Here is a 15000-nt window from a genome sequence, read left to right as displayed (position 1 = left end):
ATCCTTGTGTTACCCTCTACCAAGATTTTCAAATTATTCCAATTCGTGTAAAAACATGGCTGTCAGGGGGCATGGTCACTTTTCCCTTTATGTATACCATACTTGTCCAAATTATTGCCCTAAGGTAAAAAAAAATGGCCACGCCCCTGTGTCTGACATGTACTTACTATAGTATTTTGTAACACACTTGAAGCCATGTGACAGGTGAGCGGTTTAGGGTCAATGACCCTCTTGTTGCTATTTCACTTCTTTCAGTCTTGTTGCGATTTGAGTTGTTGAAAATTTGGTTATATTTTCAGTGCGTGTACCTCTGCATCACTAGAACCATCCTATGTTTTACGTGCAATTGGTGCGGATGAAGATTTAGCACATTCTTCTATAAGGTATTATAATTTGTCCTTGAAATAATTCTGAAAACAGAAGTGTGTAGATGGCCCTCAAAGCGTAGAAATTATACAAAATATTTACAGAAGTACTTTAAATGTGAAATATAGACAAACTGTACTTAAAGTTAAATGTTTTTAGCTCACATGTCACAAAGTGACAAGGTGAGCTTTTGTGATCACGCATTGTCCGTCCATCCGTCCGTCCGTAAACTTTTGCTTGTGACCAATCTGGAGGTCACATTTTTCAGGGATCTTTATGAAAGTTGGTCAGAATGTTCATCTTGATGATATCAAGGTCAAGTTCAAAACTGGGTCACGTGCGGTCCAAAACTAGGTCAGTAGGTCTAAAAATAGAAAAACCTTGTGACCTCTCTAGAGGCAATACTTTTCAATGGATCTTCATGAAAGTTGGTCAGAATGTTCATCTTGATGATATCTAGGTCAAGTTCGAAACTGGGTCACGTGCGGTCCAAAACTAGGTCAGTAGATCTAAAAGTAGAAAAACCTTGTGACCTCTCTAGAGGCCATACTTATCAATGGATCTTTATGAAAATTGGTCAGAATGTTCACCTTGATGATATCTAGGTCAAGTTTGAAACTGGATCATGTTCCTTCAATAACTAGGTCAGTAGGTCAGATAATAAAAAAAAATTGTGACCTCTCTAGAGGCCATATTTTTCATGGGATCTGTATGAAAATTGGTCTGAAGGTTCATCTTGATGATATATAGGTCAGGTTCGAAACTGGGTGAACTGCGGTCCAAAACTAGGTCAGTAGGTCTAAAAAAAAAACCAAACTTGAGACCTCTCTAGAGGCCATACTTTTGAATGGATCTTCATGAAAATTGGTCAGAATGTTCACCTTGATGATATTTAGGTCAAGTTCAAAACTTGGTCACGTGCCATCAATAACTAGGTCAGTAGGTCAAATAATAAAAAACCTCTCTAGAGGCCATATTTTTCATGGGATCTGTATGAAAGTTGGTCTGAATGTTCATCTTGATGATATCTAGGTCAAGTTTGAAACTGGATGAACTGCGGTCCAAAACTAGGTCAATAGGTCTAAAAATAGAAAAACCTTTTGACCTCTCTAGAGGCCATATTTTTCAATGGATCTTCATGAAAATTTGTCTGAATATTCACCCTGATGATATCTAGATAAAGTTTAAAACTGGGTCACGTGCGGCCCAAAACTAGGTCAGTAGGTATAAAAACAGAAAAACTTTGTGACCTCTCTAGAGGCCATATTTTTCCTGAGATCTTCATGAAAATTGGTGAGAATGTTCACCTTGATGATATCTAGGTCAGATTCAAAACTGGGTTACGTGCCTTTAAAAACTAGGTCATAAGGTCAAATAATAGAAAAGCCTTGTGACCTCTTTAGAGGCCATATTTTTCAATGGATCTTCATGAAAATTGGGTCACATGAGCTTAAAAACAAGGTCACTTCATCAAATAACAGAAAAAACGACGTCATACTCAGTTCAAAACTGGGTCATGTGGGTTCAGGTGAGCGATTCAGGACCATCATGGTCCTCTTGTTTCTAAAGTTATGAAGTACTTCTTTTTTGTACAAATTGTAAATCAGAAGTGAAAGAAAGTGAATTGCTAGGTTCTTTGAATGTGTATTTTAACAAGTTGCATGCTGTATGTGAAATACTTACTGTAATCATACAAGTATAGCTTGCACCTTTTTTACCGAGATTCTGGTCAGGAAGGACAGATGCGACCTATACATGGGTGTAGAACAAGACCACATTTTTTCCCTGGCTCAAAAAATTAAGAAAATCTAAAATACACCGTGTAGCTTTTCATTGAAGAGAAAGTTTTACACAGGTTTTTCTAAAAACTTAATGATGAGTTATAGTAATGCATTGTAAAGTATATTTTAATGAAAAACAGCTTTTGTGGGAGCTCTTAATTTTACATTTTTTTACAAAATTCATTTTAGACGCCGGCTTTTACCTATGCCCGAGTCATAGTTAGTTACTCATCTTGAATTCTCATTTTCATTTGCCCATAAAATTAAATGATTTCACAGTAGCTTTATTTAGAGATGGTTTTAAAGATCTTACAACTACAGGAAAAAAGAAAATTTTTAGATATCAGAAAGTTATTGCTATATTTCTTAAGAACGCTTTAAAAATTAGGTACTGACAGATTATATGTTATGGAAACATATAACAATTAGCTGTTTAACTTTATTTTCCATTCAAACTTGAAAAGAGTTTGTATCTATTAACTGCCTTAATTATAAAGCTTTATATTTAACGACCCTTCAGTACGTTTTCCTCTGTGGTGTATTGGTCATGAACACAGGAAAATTATTATTGCTGCAGCAGTCGGGGGTTCAGTTCCTAACCCTGGTATGTTTTTTTTTTTTCTTGATTTTTTAAGATAGGGTAGGAACAAAAACTCATGTTCTAATGTTCATGATAAGACCGCAGTTTTAAAGTAAGATCTTTTTTTTTGGCCAAAATCTGGAGGTAAGTGCCTTTAACTACTGGTTTAGCTGTACTTTAATGACATGGAAAGTTATTGTAATGATCAAGAAGTTTCATCTATTTTTGTCTGAAGAAATATTTATTTATTTATTTTGTTGGGTTTAATGTCGCACCGACACAATTATAGGTCATATGGTGACTTTCCAGCTTTGATGCTGGAGGAAGACCCTAGGTGCCCCTCTGTGCATTATTTCATCACAAGCGGGAACCTAGGTAGAACCACCAACTTCCTGTAAGCCAGCTGGATGGCTTCCTCACATGAAGAATTCAACGCCCCGAGTGAGGCTCAAACCCACATTGATAAGGGGCAAGTAATTTGAAGTCAGCGACCTTAACCACTTGGCCACAGAGGCCCCATCTGAAGAAATAAACTGTTAAAAGAAGTGTTTATTGTTTCATTGTCAAGGTTTGGTATTGGAAGATTTACAACCCAGGAAGAAATTGATTATACAGCAGATAAATGTATTGAGCATGTCACCAGATTGAGAGAAATGAGGTGAGTTGTTTACAATGCTCATCAATGTGGTAAGATTAGAAATGAGGTGAGTTGTTTACAGAGCTGATCAATGTGGTAAGATTGAAAATACAGTGGGTTGTTTACAGAGCTGATCAATATGGTAAGATTAGAAATGAGGTGAGTTGTTTACAGAGCTGATCAATGTGGTAAGATTAGAAAAGAGGTGAGTTGTTTACAGACCAGACCTGATCAATATGGTAAGATTAGAAGTGAGGTGAGTTGTTTACAGAACTGATCAATATGGTAAGATTAGAAATGAGGTGAGTTGTTTACAGAGCTGATCAATGTGGTAAGATTAGAAAAGAGGTAAGTTGTTTACAGACCTGATCAATATGATAAGATTAGAATTGAATTGAGTTGTAAACAGTGCTCATCAATGTGGTAAGATTAGAAATAAGGTGAGTTGTTTACAGAGCTGATCAGTGTGGTAAGATTGGAAATGAGGTGAGTTGTTTACAGACCTGATCAAAGTGATAAGATTAGAAATGAGGCGAGTTGTTTACAGACCAGATCAATATGGTAAGATTAGAAATGAGGCAAGTTGCTTACAGACCAGATCAATATTGTAAGATTAGAAATGAGGCGAGTTGCTTACAGAGCTGATCAATATGGTAAGATTAGAAATGAGGCGAGTTGTTTACAGAGCTGATCAGTATGGTAAGATTAGAAATGAGGCTAGTTGTTTACAGAGCTGATCAATATGGTAAGATTAGAAATGGGGTAAGTCGTTTACAGAGCTGATCAATATGGTAAGATTAGAAATGCGGTAAGTCGTTTACAGAGCTGATCAATATGGTAAGATTAGAAATGAGGCGAGTTGTTTACAGAGCTGATCAATATGGTAAGATTAGAAATGAGGCGAGTTGTTTACAGACCTGATCAATATTGTAAGATTAGAAATGAGGCAAGTTGTTTACAGAGCTGATCAATATGGTAAGATTAGAAATGAAGTGAGTTGTTTACAGAACTGATCAATATATGGTAAGATTAGAAATGCGGTAAGTTGTTTACAGAGCTGATCAATGAGGTAAGATTAGAAATGAGGCAAGTTGTTTACAGAGCTGATCAGTGTGGTAAGATTAGAAATGAGGTGAGTTGTTAACAGAGTTCATAAGTGCGGCAAGATTAGAAATGAGGCGAGTTGTTTACAGAGCTGATAAGTATGGTAAGATTAGAAATGCGGCAAGTTGTTTACAGACCAGATCAATATGTTAAGATTAGAAATGCGGCGAGTTGTTTACAGAGCTGATCAATATGGTAAGGTTAGAAATGAGGCAAGTTGTTTACAGACCAGATCAATATGGTAGGATTAGAAATGAGGCAAGTTGTTTACAGACCAGATCGATATGGTAAGGTTAGAAATGAGGCGAGTTGTTTATAGAGCTGATCAGTATGGTAAGATTAGAAATGCGGCGAGTTGTTTACAGAGCTGATCAATGTGGTAAGATTAGAAATGCGGCGAGTTGTTTACAGAGCTGATCAATGTGGTAAGATTAGAAATGCGGCGAGTTGTTTACAGAGCTGATCAATGTGGTAAGATTAGAAATGAGGCAAGTTGTTTACAGAGCTAATGAATGTAGTAAGATTAGAAATGAGGCGAGTTGTTTACAGAGCTGATCAATATGGTAAGCTTAGAAATGCGGCAAGTTGTTTACAGAGCTGATCAATATGGTAAGATTAGAAATGCGGCGAGTTGTTTACATAGCTGATCAATATGGTAAGATTAGAAATGAGGCAAGTTGTTTACAGAGCTGATCAATGTTGTAAGATTAGAAATGAGGCAAGTTGTTTACAGAGCTGATCAATATGGTAAGATTAGAAATGAGGCAAGTTGTTTACAGAGCTGATCAATATGGTAAGATTAGAAATGAGGCGAGTTGTTTATAGAGCTGACCAATTTATTGAGCATGTAACAAGATTAAAAGAAATGAATTGATTATTAGGCATATGAATATAGTGAGGTTAAAACTCAGATGAGTTTTTTGCACAGGAGATAAATGTATTGAGCGTATGTAATAGTTAAAGTATGTGTGAGAGTGTGTTACCAGGATATATCAGAGCTAGGGATACATCGAGGGTATTTTTCTCTGCACATATCGTCCAGGCCGGTAGGCCGAGACAGATATGTGAAGAGAAAAATACCGAGATTACATATTATAACTGTTTTATCGCATAGTTTATCATTAAAATTTATATATTATTTTCATTTAAATTTGTTTATTATTATTTTTACTCTTTTGATTCCCTTTCTGTGCCTCGCTGACTGAAACACTAAAACTTTCTTTTTAGGATAAATTGTTCCCCAGATAAAAGTACCCAACAGATTTCTGCATTGTTTTAAATTGTTGCATTTCAGTCATTGGCCAGACATATTGTAAAACTTGTTGTTTTGTTTGTAAAAAAATCAAAGAAAAAGGAACATTTGAGAAATCTCAGAATTTCATGTATTTCTGAATTTGGCAATAACTATCAAGTTTTTGAAATATTCTAGTTTATTTATTCTTTTACTTTATAAATGTAGGTGTTTGTGACAATTCTTTCTCTGTGAACTGTAAATTGGAGCTAAAATCATCTTTATTTGAAAGGAAAAAATTATACTCCCTTGATAGGACCTCAATAGAGAAAAAGTGTTGCAATATATATCGGAACAGTTTTACTGTGCTGATATATATCGCAACAGTTTTTTTTCTAATGAAACTCTATAGAGATTTCTGTGTTGATATATATCGTAACAGTTTTGTAACATATCAGCACAGATTTTGTAGTATTAATGTGTGTTACCATGTTTAACATACTGCAAAGATCAAAGGAAAACTGCCGCACTATGCGATAACATCAGTATGGAAGTTGGTTTGAATGTTCATCTTGATGATATCTAGGTCAAGTTCGAAAGTGGGTCACGTGCCGTCAAAAACTAGGTCAGTAGGTCAAATAATAGAAAAACCTTGTGACCTCTTTAGAGGCCATATTTTTCATGGGATCTGTATGAAAGTTGGTCTGAATGTTCATCATGATGATATCTAGGTCAAGTTCAAAACAGGGTCATGTGCGGTCAAAAACTAGGTCAGTAGGTCTAAAAATAGAAAAACCTTGTGACCTCTCTAGAGGCCATACTTTTGAATGGATCTCCATAAAAATTGGTCAGAATGTTCATCTTGATGATATCTAGGTCAAGTTCGAAAGTGGGTCATGTGCCGTCAAAAAGTAGGTCAGTAGGTCAAATAATGAAAAAATGTGACCTCTCTAGAGGCCATATTTTTCATGGGATCTGTATGAAAGTTGGTCTGAATGTTTATCTTGATGATATATAGGTCAAATTTGAAACTGGGTCAACTGCGATCAAATATTAGGTCAGTAGGTCTTAAAATAGAAAAACCTTGTGACCTCTCTAGAGGCCATACCCTTGAATGGATCTTCATAAAAATTGGTCAGAATGTTCACCTTGATGATATCTAGGTCAAGTTTGAAACTGGGTCACGTGCCATAAAAAGCTAGGTCAGTAGGTCCAATAATAAACAAACCTTGTGACCTCTCTAGAGGCCATACTTTTTATGGGATCTGTATGAAAGTTGGTCTGAGTGTTCATCTTCATGATATCTAGGTCAGGTTTGAAACTGGGTCAACTGAGGTCAAAAACTAGGTCAGTAGGTCTAAAATTAGAAAAATCTTTTGACCTCTCTAGAGGCCATATTTTTCAATGGATCTTCATGAAAATTGATCTGAATGTTCACCTAGATGATATCTAGGTCAGTTTGGAAACTGGATCGCGTGCGGTCAAAAACTAGGCCAGTAGGTATAGAAATAGAAAAACCTTGTGACCTCTCTAGAGGCCATATTTTTCATGAGATCTTCATGAAAATTAGTGAGAATGTTCACCTTGATGATATCTAGATGAAGTTCAAAACAGGGTCACGTACCTTCATAAACTAGGTCAATAGGTCAAATAATAGAAAAACCTTGTGACCTCTCTAGAGACCATATTTTTCAATAGATCTTCACGAAAATTGGTCAGAATTTCTATCTTGATAATGTCTAGGTCAAGTTTGAAACTGGGTCACATGAGCTCAAAAACTAGGTCACTATGTCAAATAATAGAAAAAACGATGTCATACTTAAAACTGGGTCATGTGGGAACAGGTGAGCAATTCAGGACCATCATGGTTCTCTTGTATTACCTCCCTTTACGGTTCTAACTATAATAGTTCATGTGCAATATAAAAAGAAGTGCTTTTCTAACCATGAAACTACGCACAATATCTATTTGGAAAGCTGTTTCATCTGGTTTTAAGATAAAAATTTAAAGCATTATGGACCTTTAAGAGAAAGTCAGTAAGTAGAAATTTAAAACTTTTTATTTTAGTTTTGATGGTATTAATTTATTCTGATTTTTAGACATGACTTTTGTGATATTTTTTCAGTAAACTTAAAGTCTCACAGAGGAATTTCCTAAAACTTATACAAAAAATGTAACACAGTCCCATCAGGAAAATTTTTCTGCTTGAACTATATATTTATTTCTGTTTTGAAATTGTTTTATTTTCAGTCCTCTATGGGAAATGGTCCAGGAAGGGGTCGATCTGAAAACAATTAAATGGTCACAACACTAGAGAAAACACCTACATGATAAGCTTGAAGAAATATGCGGAGACTAAATGTGATTGAGACAAGCCTAGTCCTTGTTTATTAGTGGTTGATAGTCACATCTTGGATAACATCATTTGTGTACCAGTCAAGTCATAATTGCATGTCAGTCTACTGCTGGAGTACCAGTCATGGTGAAAATTGTATACCAGTCAAGATGACTGTATTGCCATGCTACCCTAGTTCCTGGAGCCTTGATTATAAAACTGACTTTAGGGACCAGTCAAAATACCATCTTGCCGTTGGTCAATTTCAAACTTCAAGTCAGGAAGAATCAGATGCCGGAAGTTTTAAACTGATCACCAAAGAAAGCGTTATAAATTACGACCATGTTTTAAGCTCTATTGAACTTTGTTCATGATGAGCTTTTAGTGTAGGTAAATGGTCTGGCTTTCATCCTACGCTCGTCTTTCAGCATCAACACTTTTACATCATCATCTCTGAATCTACTGGTCAGAATTACACCAATCTTGGAGTGAAGAATCTTGGAGTGAACTTCTCTCAGATTCATTTAAATTGTTCTTGTTTGCCCCTTTTATGGGCCACCAGAGCTAAAAATAGAAAATTCTTATAGTTATATGACTGCTTCTCATAAACAGCCTGAAAGATCTTTTTAGCTCGACTTTTCGAAGAAAAAGTAGAGCTATTGTGCTCGCCCTGGTGTTGGCATCGGCATCGCCGTCAGCGTCGGTATTGCCGTTGGTTAAAGTTTTTGATAAAGTCAAATATCTGTGTTACTATCAAAGCTATTGACTTGAAACTTAAATTACTTATTTATCATCAAAGTCTACACCAGGAGAAATAATAAACTCTGATTTGAATTTTGACAGAACTATGCCCCTTTTTAACTAGAATATGTTGTTAAAATTTTTGATAAAGTCAGATATCTCTGTTACTATTAAAGCTTTTGACTTGAAACTCAAAATAGTTATTTACTATCAAAATCTCTGGCTGAAAACAAGAAAAAGAGAGTTGTTCTGACCCTAGAGGAGAAGATAACAGCCATTAAAAAACTTGATCAGGGCACTCCCGCATACAAAAATAGCAACAGAAACTTGGGGTCGGCAAAACACAGATTCAGTCGTTACGAAAAAGGAAACATGAACTCATTGCGAACTTCAAAAATAATGTGCCCGGACAGTCAAAACGACGCCGTTATTATTTTACATTTTAGATTAATGTAAACTAAAAACTGTTAAAACCCACCAATACACATTATAACACTAAAATACCTACATATTCATAAAGATTGTAATTTATTTATTTATTTATTTGGGTTTTACAGCACACCAACACAGTATAGGTTATATGGCGCCAAACAGGACTACAAATTTTGGTTCCACATCTCATTTACATCGAAATAAAAACATGAGGTATGGAATCAAAATTTGCATACCTGCTGGAATCACAGAGTTACTGCAAAACCAAGTGTTAAGACCCTGTTAGTCGCCTCTTACGATCATGCAAGGGTAAGACAGTGATTCCAATTCTTTTCATACAAAGATCGTCCCAGAACCACATGGGGCCATAAAGATTATAAAGAAACGAGTTAAAAGCAATAATTGTTCTTAATAAAATGCAATTAAGACCTGTGATGTCATAAAATATGAAAAAATACAAATGTCATTTAATTAAGAACAATTATCGCTTTTAAAAACACTTTAATCTAAAATGTGAAATAATGAAATGTTATATAAATGCATTAAAATGTATATAGATAACATTGTATTAATCATTACTCCTTCATACTGTAAAATACCTTGGTACACAATAAGTAAACAATAAGTATTATTTAAGTGCAGAAAAATTTGCATTATATTTTGAGACTGTTTTTAAAGACTCCCTGTCATATGTGACCTTTTCCTTAGGGTCCCGATGAAAGTCACATATGACAGTCTCGACTGTACTATTAAAGTTTTTGACTTGAAACTCAAAGTAGTTATTTACTATCAAAGTCTACACCAGGAGACACAATTCCCATAACTCTGATTTAAATTTTGACAGAGTTATGTCCCTTTTTAACTTGGATTATTTTTTACCAGCAAAGCTCTAATTCAGATTCAAGCACTGAGAAAAGTCGAGCGCGCTGTCTTGTGGACAGCTCTTGTTTAAATTTGGTCTGAAGCATGCTTGTATGGACCTTTCTCAATTTCATTCACATGTTTCTGCTTCACTGCAAGTAGAGTCCGCCAGAGCTAAAAAAGTGAAAAAGGTCGTTAAACAACTTCTTTCATGAACCATACACAAAACTTAGATCTGTAGCACCCTTGGATGGACCTCCCTCAAGTTTTTTTACAACAAAAAATTGAGAAAAACTCTAGATAACTTCCAGTGAAGCTGCTGGATAAATGTTCACTTTATTTGGTCAGAAGCAAGGTCAGATAGTCCCAAGTCCTTAGTTGAATGAGCGGTTAAGGCCCACATGGGCCTCTTTTTTTTAAAGCACATACTTGTGCTGATATTATATTTTTGAGCTTATTGTAAGCTTATATGTCTTTTTAGCTCACCTGTCATGTAGTGACAAGGTGAGCTTTTGTGATCGCCCGACCGTCGATCCATAATTTCTTGTGAACATGACAGAGACCACATTTTGCAATCGATTTTAATCAAACTTGCACACAAATTGTATTGGCATAAGATCTCACTTCCTTTCGAAAACTGGCTAGATTCCATCATGGGCTCTTGTTACTGCTCCTAAAGGGGCAAAATTTTTCTATTTAGGCCCTTTCAGCCATATATAGGTTTCATTTATGCTTTGATTTGATTCAAACATGCACAGAATTTTTTATCTTGATGATATGTAGGCCAAGTTAGAAACTGGGTCCTGTGGGATCGAAAACTAGTTCACTAGGTCAAATCAAAGGAAAATCTTGTTAACACCCTAGAGGCCACATTTATGACCCTATCTTCATGAAACATGGTCAGAATGTTTATCTTGGTGATTCCTATGCAAAGTTCAAAACTGGGTCATATGGGGTCAAAAACTAGGTCACCCAGTCAAATCAAAGGAAAAGCTTGTTAACACTCTTGAGGCCACATTTATGACCCTATCTTCATGAAACTTAGTCAGAATATTTACCTTAATGATTCCTAGGCCAAATGTGAAACTGGGTCCTGTGTTGACAAAAACTAGGTCATCCGCTTAAATCAAAGGAAAAGCTTGTTAACACTGTAGAGGCCATATTTATGACCCTATCTTCATGAAACTTAGTCAGAATATTTATCTTGATGAATCCAAGGCCAAGTTTATTAGGTGAGCGACATAGGGTATAAGGTCATCATGACCCTCTTGTTTTACTATACAAATAACATTTAAGTTTTGTATTTATTAAGTATATAAGTATTTTTGGCTTTTCTCCTCAGATTTTCCACATTAGTCATATATATTTGATTCAAGAAGCTTGAAGTAATATTTTTGTTAAGCTTTTTGGTGTAATATTTACTTTTTTTTTGGAAAACTTGAGATAATTTCAAAATAAAACATCATTGATGTACCAATCCTTGAAACTCTTAGTTGGTTCCAAAGCTCACATAAGCTGATGTTGTACTTGTTGCTATCTTGCCAACTTCAATTAGCTTTCTGTCCAATTCTCTTATCACATTTGCTGTATATTATTCATGTAATGACTTACAAATAAAATATGTTTAAACCAACATCAACCTTTACCCTGCTAAATTTCTAAAAGGGACTGGTCCATCATTCAATTTGGGCAATACCATTTATTATTTGAAGGGGTGTTCACTGAAAATTTTCTGACTGAATAGCAAACAGTGCATACCATGATCAGCCTGCATGGATGTGCAGGCTTATCTTTGCCTGCACTGGTCGCAAAGGCAGAATCTCTTGCTGCCAGCAGGCTAAAGGTTAAATAAATCATATTTTATCTTAATCTCTTGCTGTATGGTAACAAAAAAGTTGTGTATACTGAGCAGCTTACTGACAAATGTGAGATTGAATTATTTGGACAGGTTTAAACATGATATATCTTTGTAAACACATACATGCATATGTTTAAATAGTCTTATACCAATGAAGAAATGCTATACAAGAACGTTTTAATTCTTAAGCAGTATAGAAATCTGAAGTTTTTTGTTATCTTAAAAAATCAAATGTTAGTAATTTAGAATGTTTACTCTAGTAAAGAATTGCTATCCTTTGGATTTGTAATTTTACCTTGTACCATCCAATCCACTACAACAAGTCCTTTCTAGTTATAGTACAGATGGACATTGAACTGGTATATGAAAGAAACATTCTCCATTCTTGGATTTCTTCTACAAAATCAAATGCAGATATAGTCCTTGAAAACTGCCCTGACCTTGCTCCATAACCTGAAACGTTAATTTCAAATAATTTGTTGCCAGTATTATTCAAGAAAAGCCTCCCAGAGCCATGTACAGTAATATATAGTTTATACATAATTTATTTTAGGTCGATTGTGAAGGAAGTTCTACAACATATTAATCACTCTCGACACCTCATTCCTGATGGAATCCATCGCCACAAGGGTACGAGAGAAGAGGCCAGTTTCCCTTTTAATGCTGAGCGCCAAGCAAGGGAGCTACTGGTACCATTTTTCACGTATTTGGTATGATGCGGCCGGGGATCGAACCTGCGTCCTTCCGCACTCGAAGTGGACTCTCTATCACTAGGCTATCGAGGCGGTTTGTGGAGTAATATATAAACTAAGAGACTGTTTAAAGTTTCTTACTTGTTGCTTTTAGTAGTTTTCATTCATATAAATTCACCTTTTGGCATCATTTTTGATTCACTTGAACCAAATTTTCATCATGATGATGATGTGTCTGTCCTATAGCGTTGGCTTTTTACTTTTAACCTCTCGATGAACCTCAACAGTTGGTCTGTAGTATCATTGTAAGATCCTCTCTCGGGTTTGTTAAAATGGTTTCATTTGGCCATTTCAATATATTTCTAACTCTGGCAGCATCTTAGGGTCATATCTGAAGGTCAGATGTTTAAGTCTTAGGATTTTATGGCTGGCCTGTGTATTCTAAATATTTTGATGGATATTTATGAAGCTTTGGTTGTATGTACCCCTCATTAAGATTGAATCATATTCATTAGGTTAAAAAAAAAAATTTAGATCCCCCCCGACATGAATCACCAAAGCTTAATAACAACAGATATTCAACCAGAGGAACTACTGGACAGTTTGATATGTCGTGTGAACAGTAGGAACCCTTTTTCCCATACACGGCTAACGACCAAGGATTATTGGAACAAAGACGCTTTATATATTGTCAACAGTATTAGTTTGGTTTGTAGCAAATTCACAAGATCCAACTTGCTCTTACTTGTATGTTTCAGAAATATTGCTACTGACTGGTGTTATTAATGAAACCACAGAATTGTCAAAGGATAGGCTTGTTTTCCATTCTTTATATCTCCTAGTCAGGTTTTCTTGAAGTATTACAGATTGACGTCTTAGAAATAAAAGGTCAAAAGTGAAAAAGAACACTTCTGAGAAAACTGAAATAACTTTGTATTTTGCTTTACAGATTTTCTCACCAAAACTCTTCCTCTCCATAACCTGGTAGAGCATTCTAATACTGACAGTAACAGTTTGCATATACTTACCTAGCTGACTAAAGTTATTGTAATAGGTTTTTCATACATCCGTCGGGTAATGTAAAGTCATCTGCTAGTTATGACCCGTTTATATAAATGTTGTATCAAAAGTATCGTAATATGCAATCTTAAAAGATGCAACCTTTTACTTCAGTAGATATTTCTAAATTGACCAAAAATGGGTTGTAAGCAACAGATATACATTATTAAGGAAAGATCATTTTGGTTAAATAAAAAGGGGTACACAGTTATAAAGCTATGATCAGACCAGGGTATGGCCCTTTCAATTCACTTCCCAGTATGTATAGGTCTTGAAAGGTCATAAGTAAAAATTTGGGCCTTATATTTCTGGGACATCAGTTTACTGTTCCATCTGCCATTTTATCAAGGCTGTTCGATCATTCCATCTGTTCATCCGATTTTGTTCGGACAGTAACTTTGAAATGCATGGAGCAGTCTTGTTATATCATGGCATGGGTGTTGACCACAATGAGATGGAGTGCAACACTGAAACCCCAGAAAGAAAAAAACAACGTTTATTACACTTTCTTAAATCATATACCTAATCATATATCTGTTATGGATTCTCAATATTCCTCATACCTCACCTCCCATACACACCCGCCCCCCCCCCCCCCAAAAAAAATCTTGCATTCCATGTACTAAACTTCCATACACCAACTTCCTTTACCCCTGCACATGCCTCTTACCTTTGAAAAGCATGAAACATACTTATATTTATGTGGCATAAATGTTTGCCTTAATGAGATGGAATGCCAAGCACAAACCCTAATTACCTATCTCAAAGGTCAAGGTAACACTTGGGAGACTGTGATCATTTTAAAGCTTGTCAAGGCCATAATTTTTGACATGCATGGGGCCCATGTGATCTAAGACAACTTTTGTTGAAAAACATGGAATTCAGTCTGCCTTACAATATTGTAAGGGATGACCGACAGGGTCCGAATACTTGATTTTTGAGTCGGCTAAAGGCTGAAAGCCTTTTGACGAGTCCTTGCTGTTCAGCGATTCTCTAAATGGACCGAATAACACGTGAAAGGATGTAGTTCCATTAGATTTCTCAAACTTCAAACAGTTCACTGCATGAATGAAGTTAAATTGTGTCAATTCCCTTTGCTATGACCATTATACGATGTAACCTGTCATATTTATGACTTGTAATTGTGCAATACTCGAATGTAACTCATTAAGCATAAATGTGCATTTTAAGAATTGCGCAGGCTTACAAAGCTTGGGTAACATCCAGCGAAAGACAAAAAATAGTTCCACAGGGCTCCAGATAAGATGCGTATTAGCGTAAATTACGTATAGAAATAATGCAAATACGCATGTCTAATAATTT

At 35.6% G+C, this 15000-nt stretch overlaps 1 protein-coding gene across 1 annotated transcript in view; it reads left to right on the top strand.

Moving 5' to 3' along the window:
• Positions 1 to 12204, top strand: part of LOC123548428 (cysteine desulfurase-like) — a 73189-nt gene extending 60985 nt beyond the window's left edge. Inside the window, exons 11-13 of the mRNA XM_045335686.2 lie at positions 300 to 383; positions 3296 to 3385; positions 7950 to 12204. Of these exons, the coding sequence (XP_045191621.2) occupies positions 300 to 383; positions 3296 to 3385; positions 7950 to 8013 (238 nt within the window). The 3' untranslated portion in view covers positions 8014 to 12204. The remainder of the gene's footprint in view (positions 1 to 299; positions 384 to 3295; positions 3386 to 7949) is intronic.
• Positions 12205 to 15000: the final 2796 nt, after the last annotated feature.

The sequence above is a fragment of the Mercenaria mercenaria genome, chromosome 6 (assembly GCF_021730395.1).
Source record: "Mercenaria mercenaria strain notata chromosome 6, MADL_Memer_1, whole genome shotgun sequence".
Taxonomy (NCBI): domain Eukaryota; kingdom Metazoa; phylum Mollusca; class Bivalvia; order Venerida; family Veneridae; genus Mercenaria; species Mercenaria mercenaria.
Note: the sequence above shows the minus strand (reverse complement) of the source record. Positions and strands in the feature narration are given on the sequence as shown.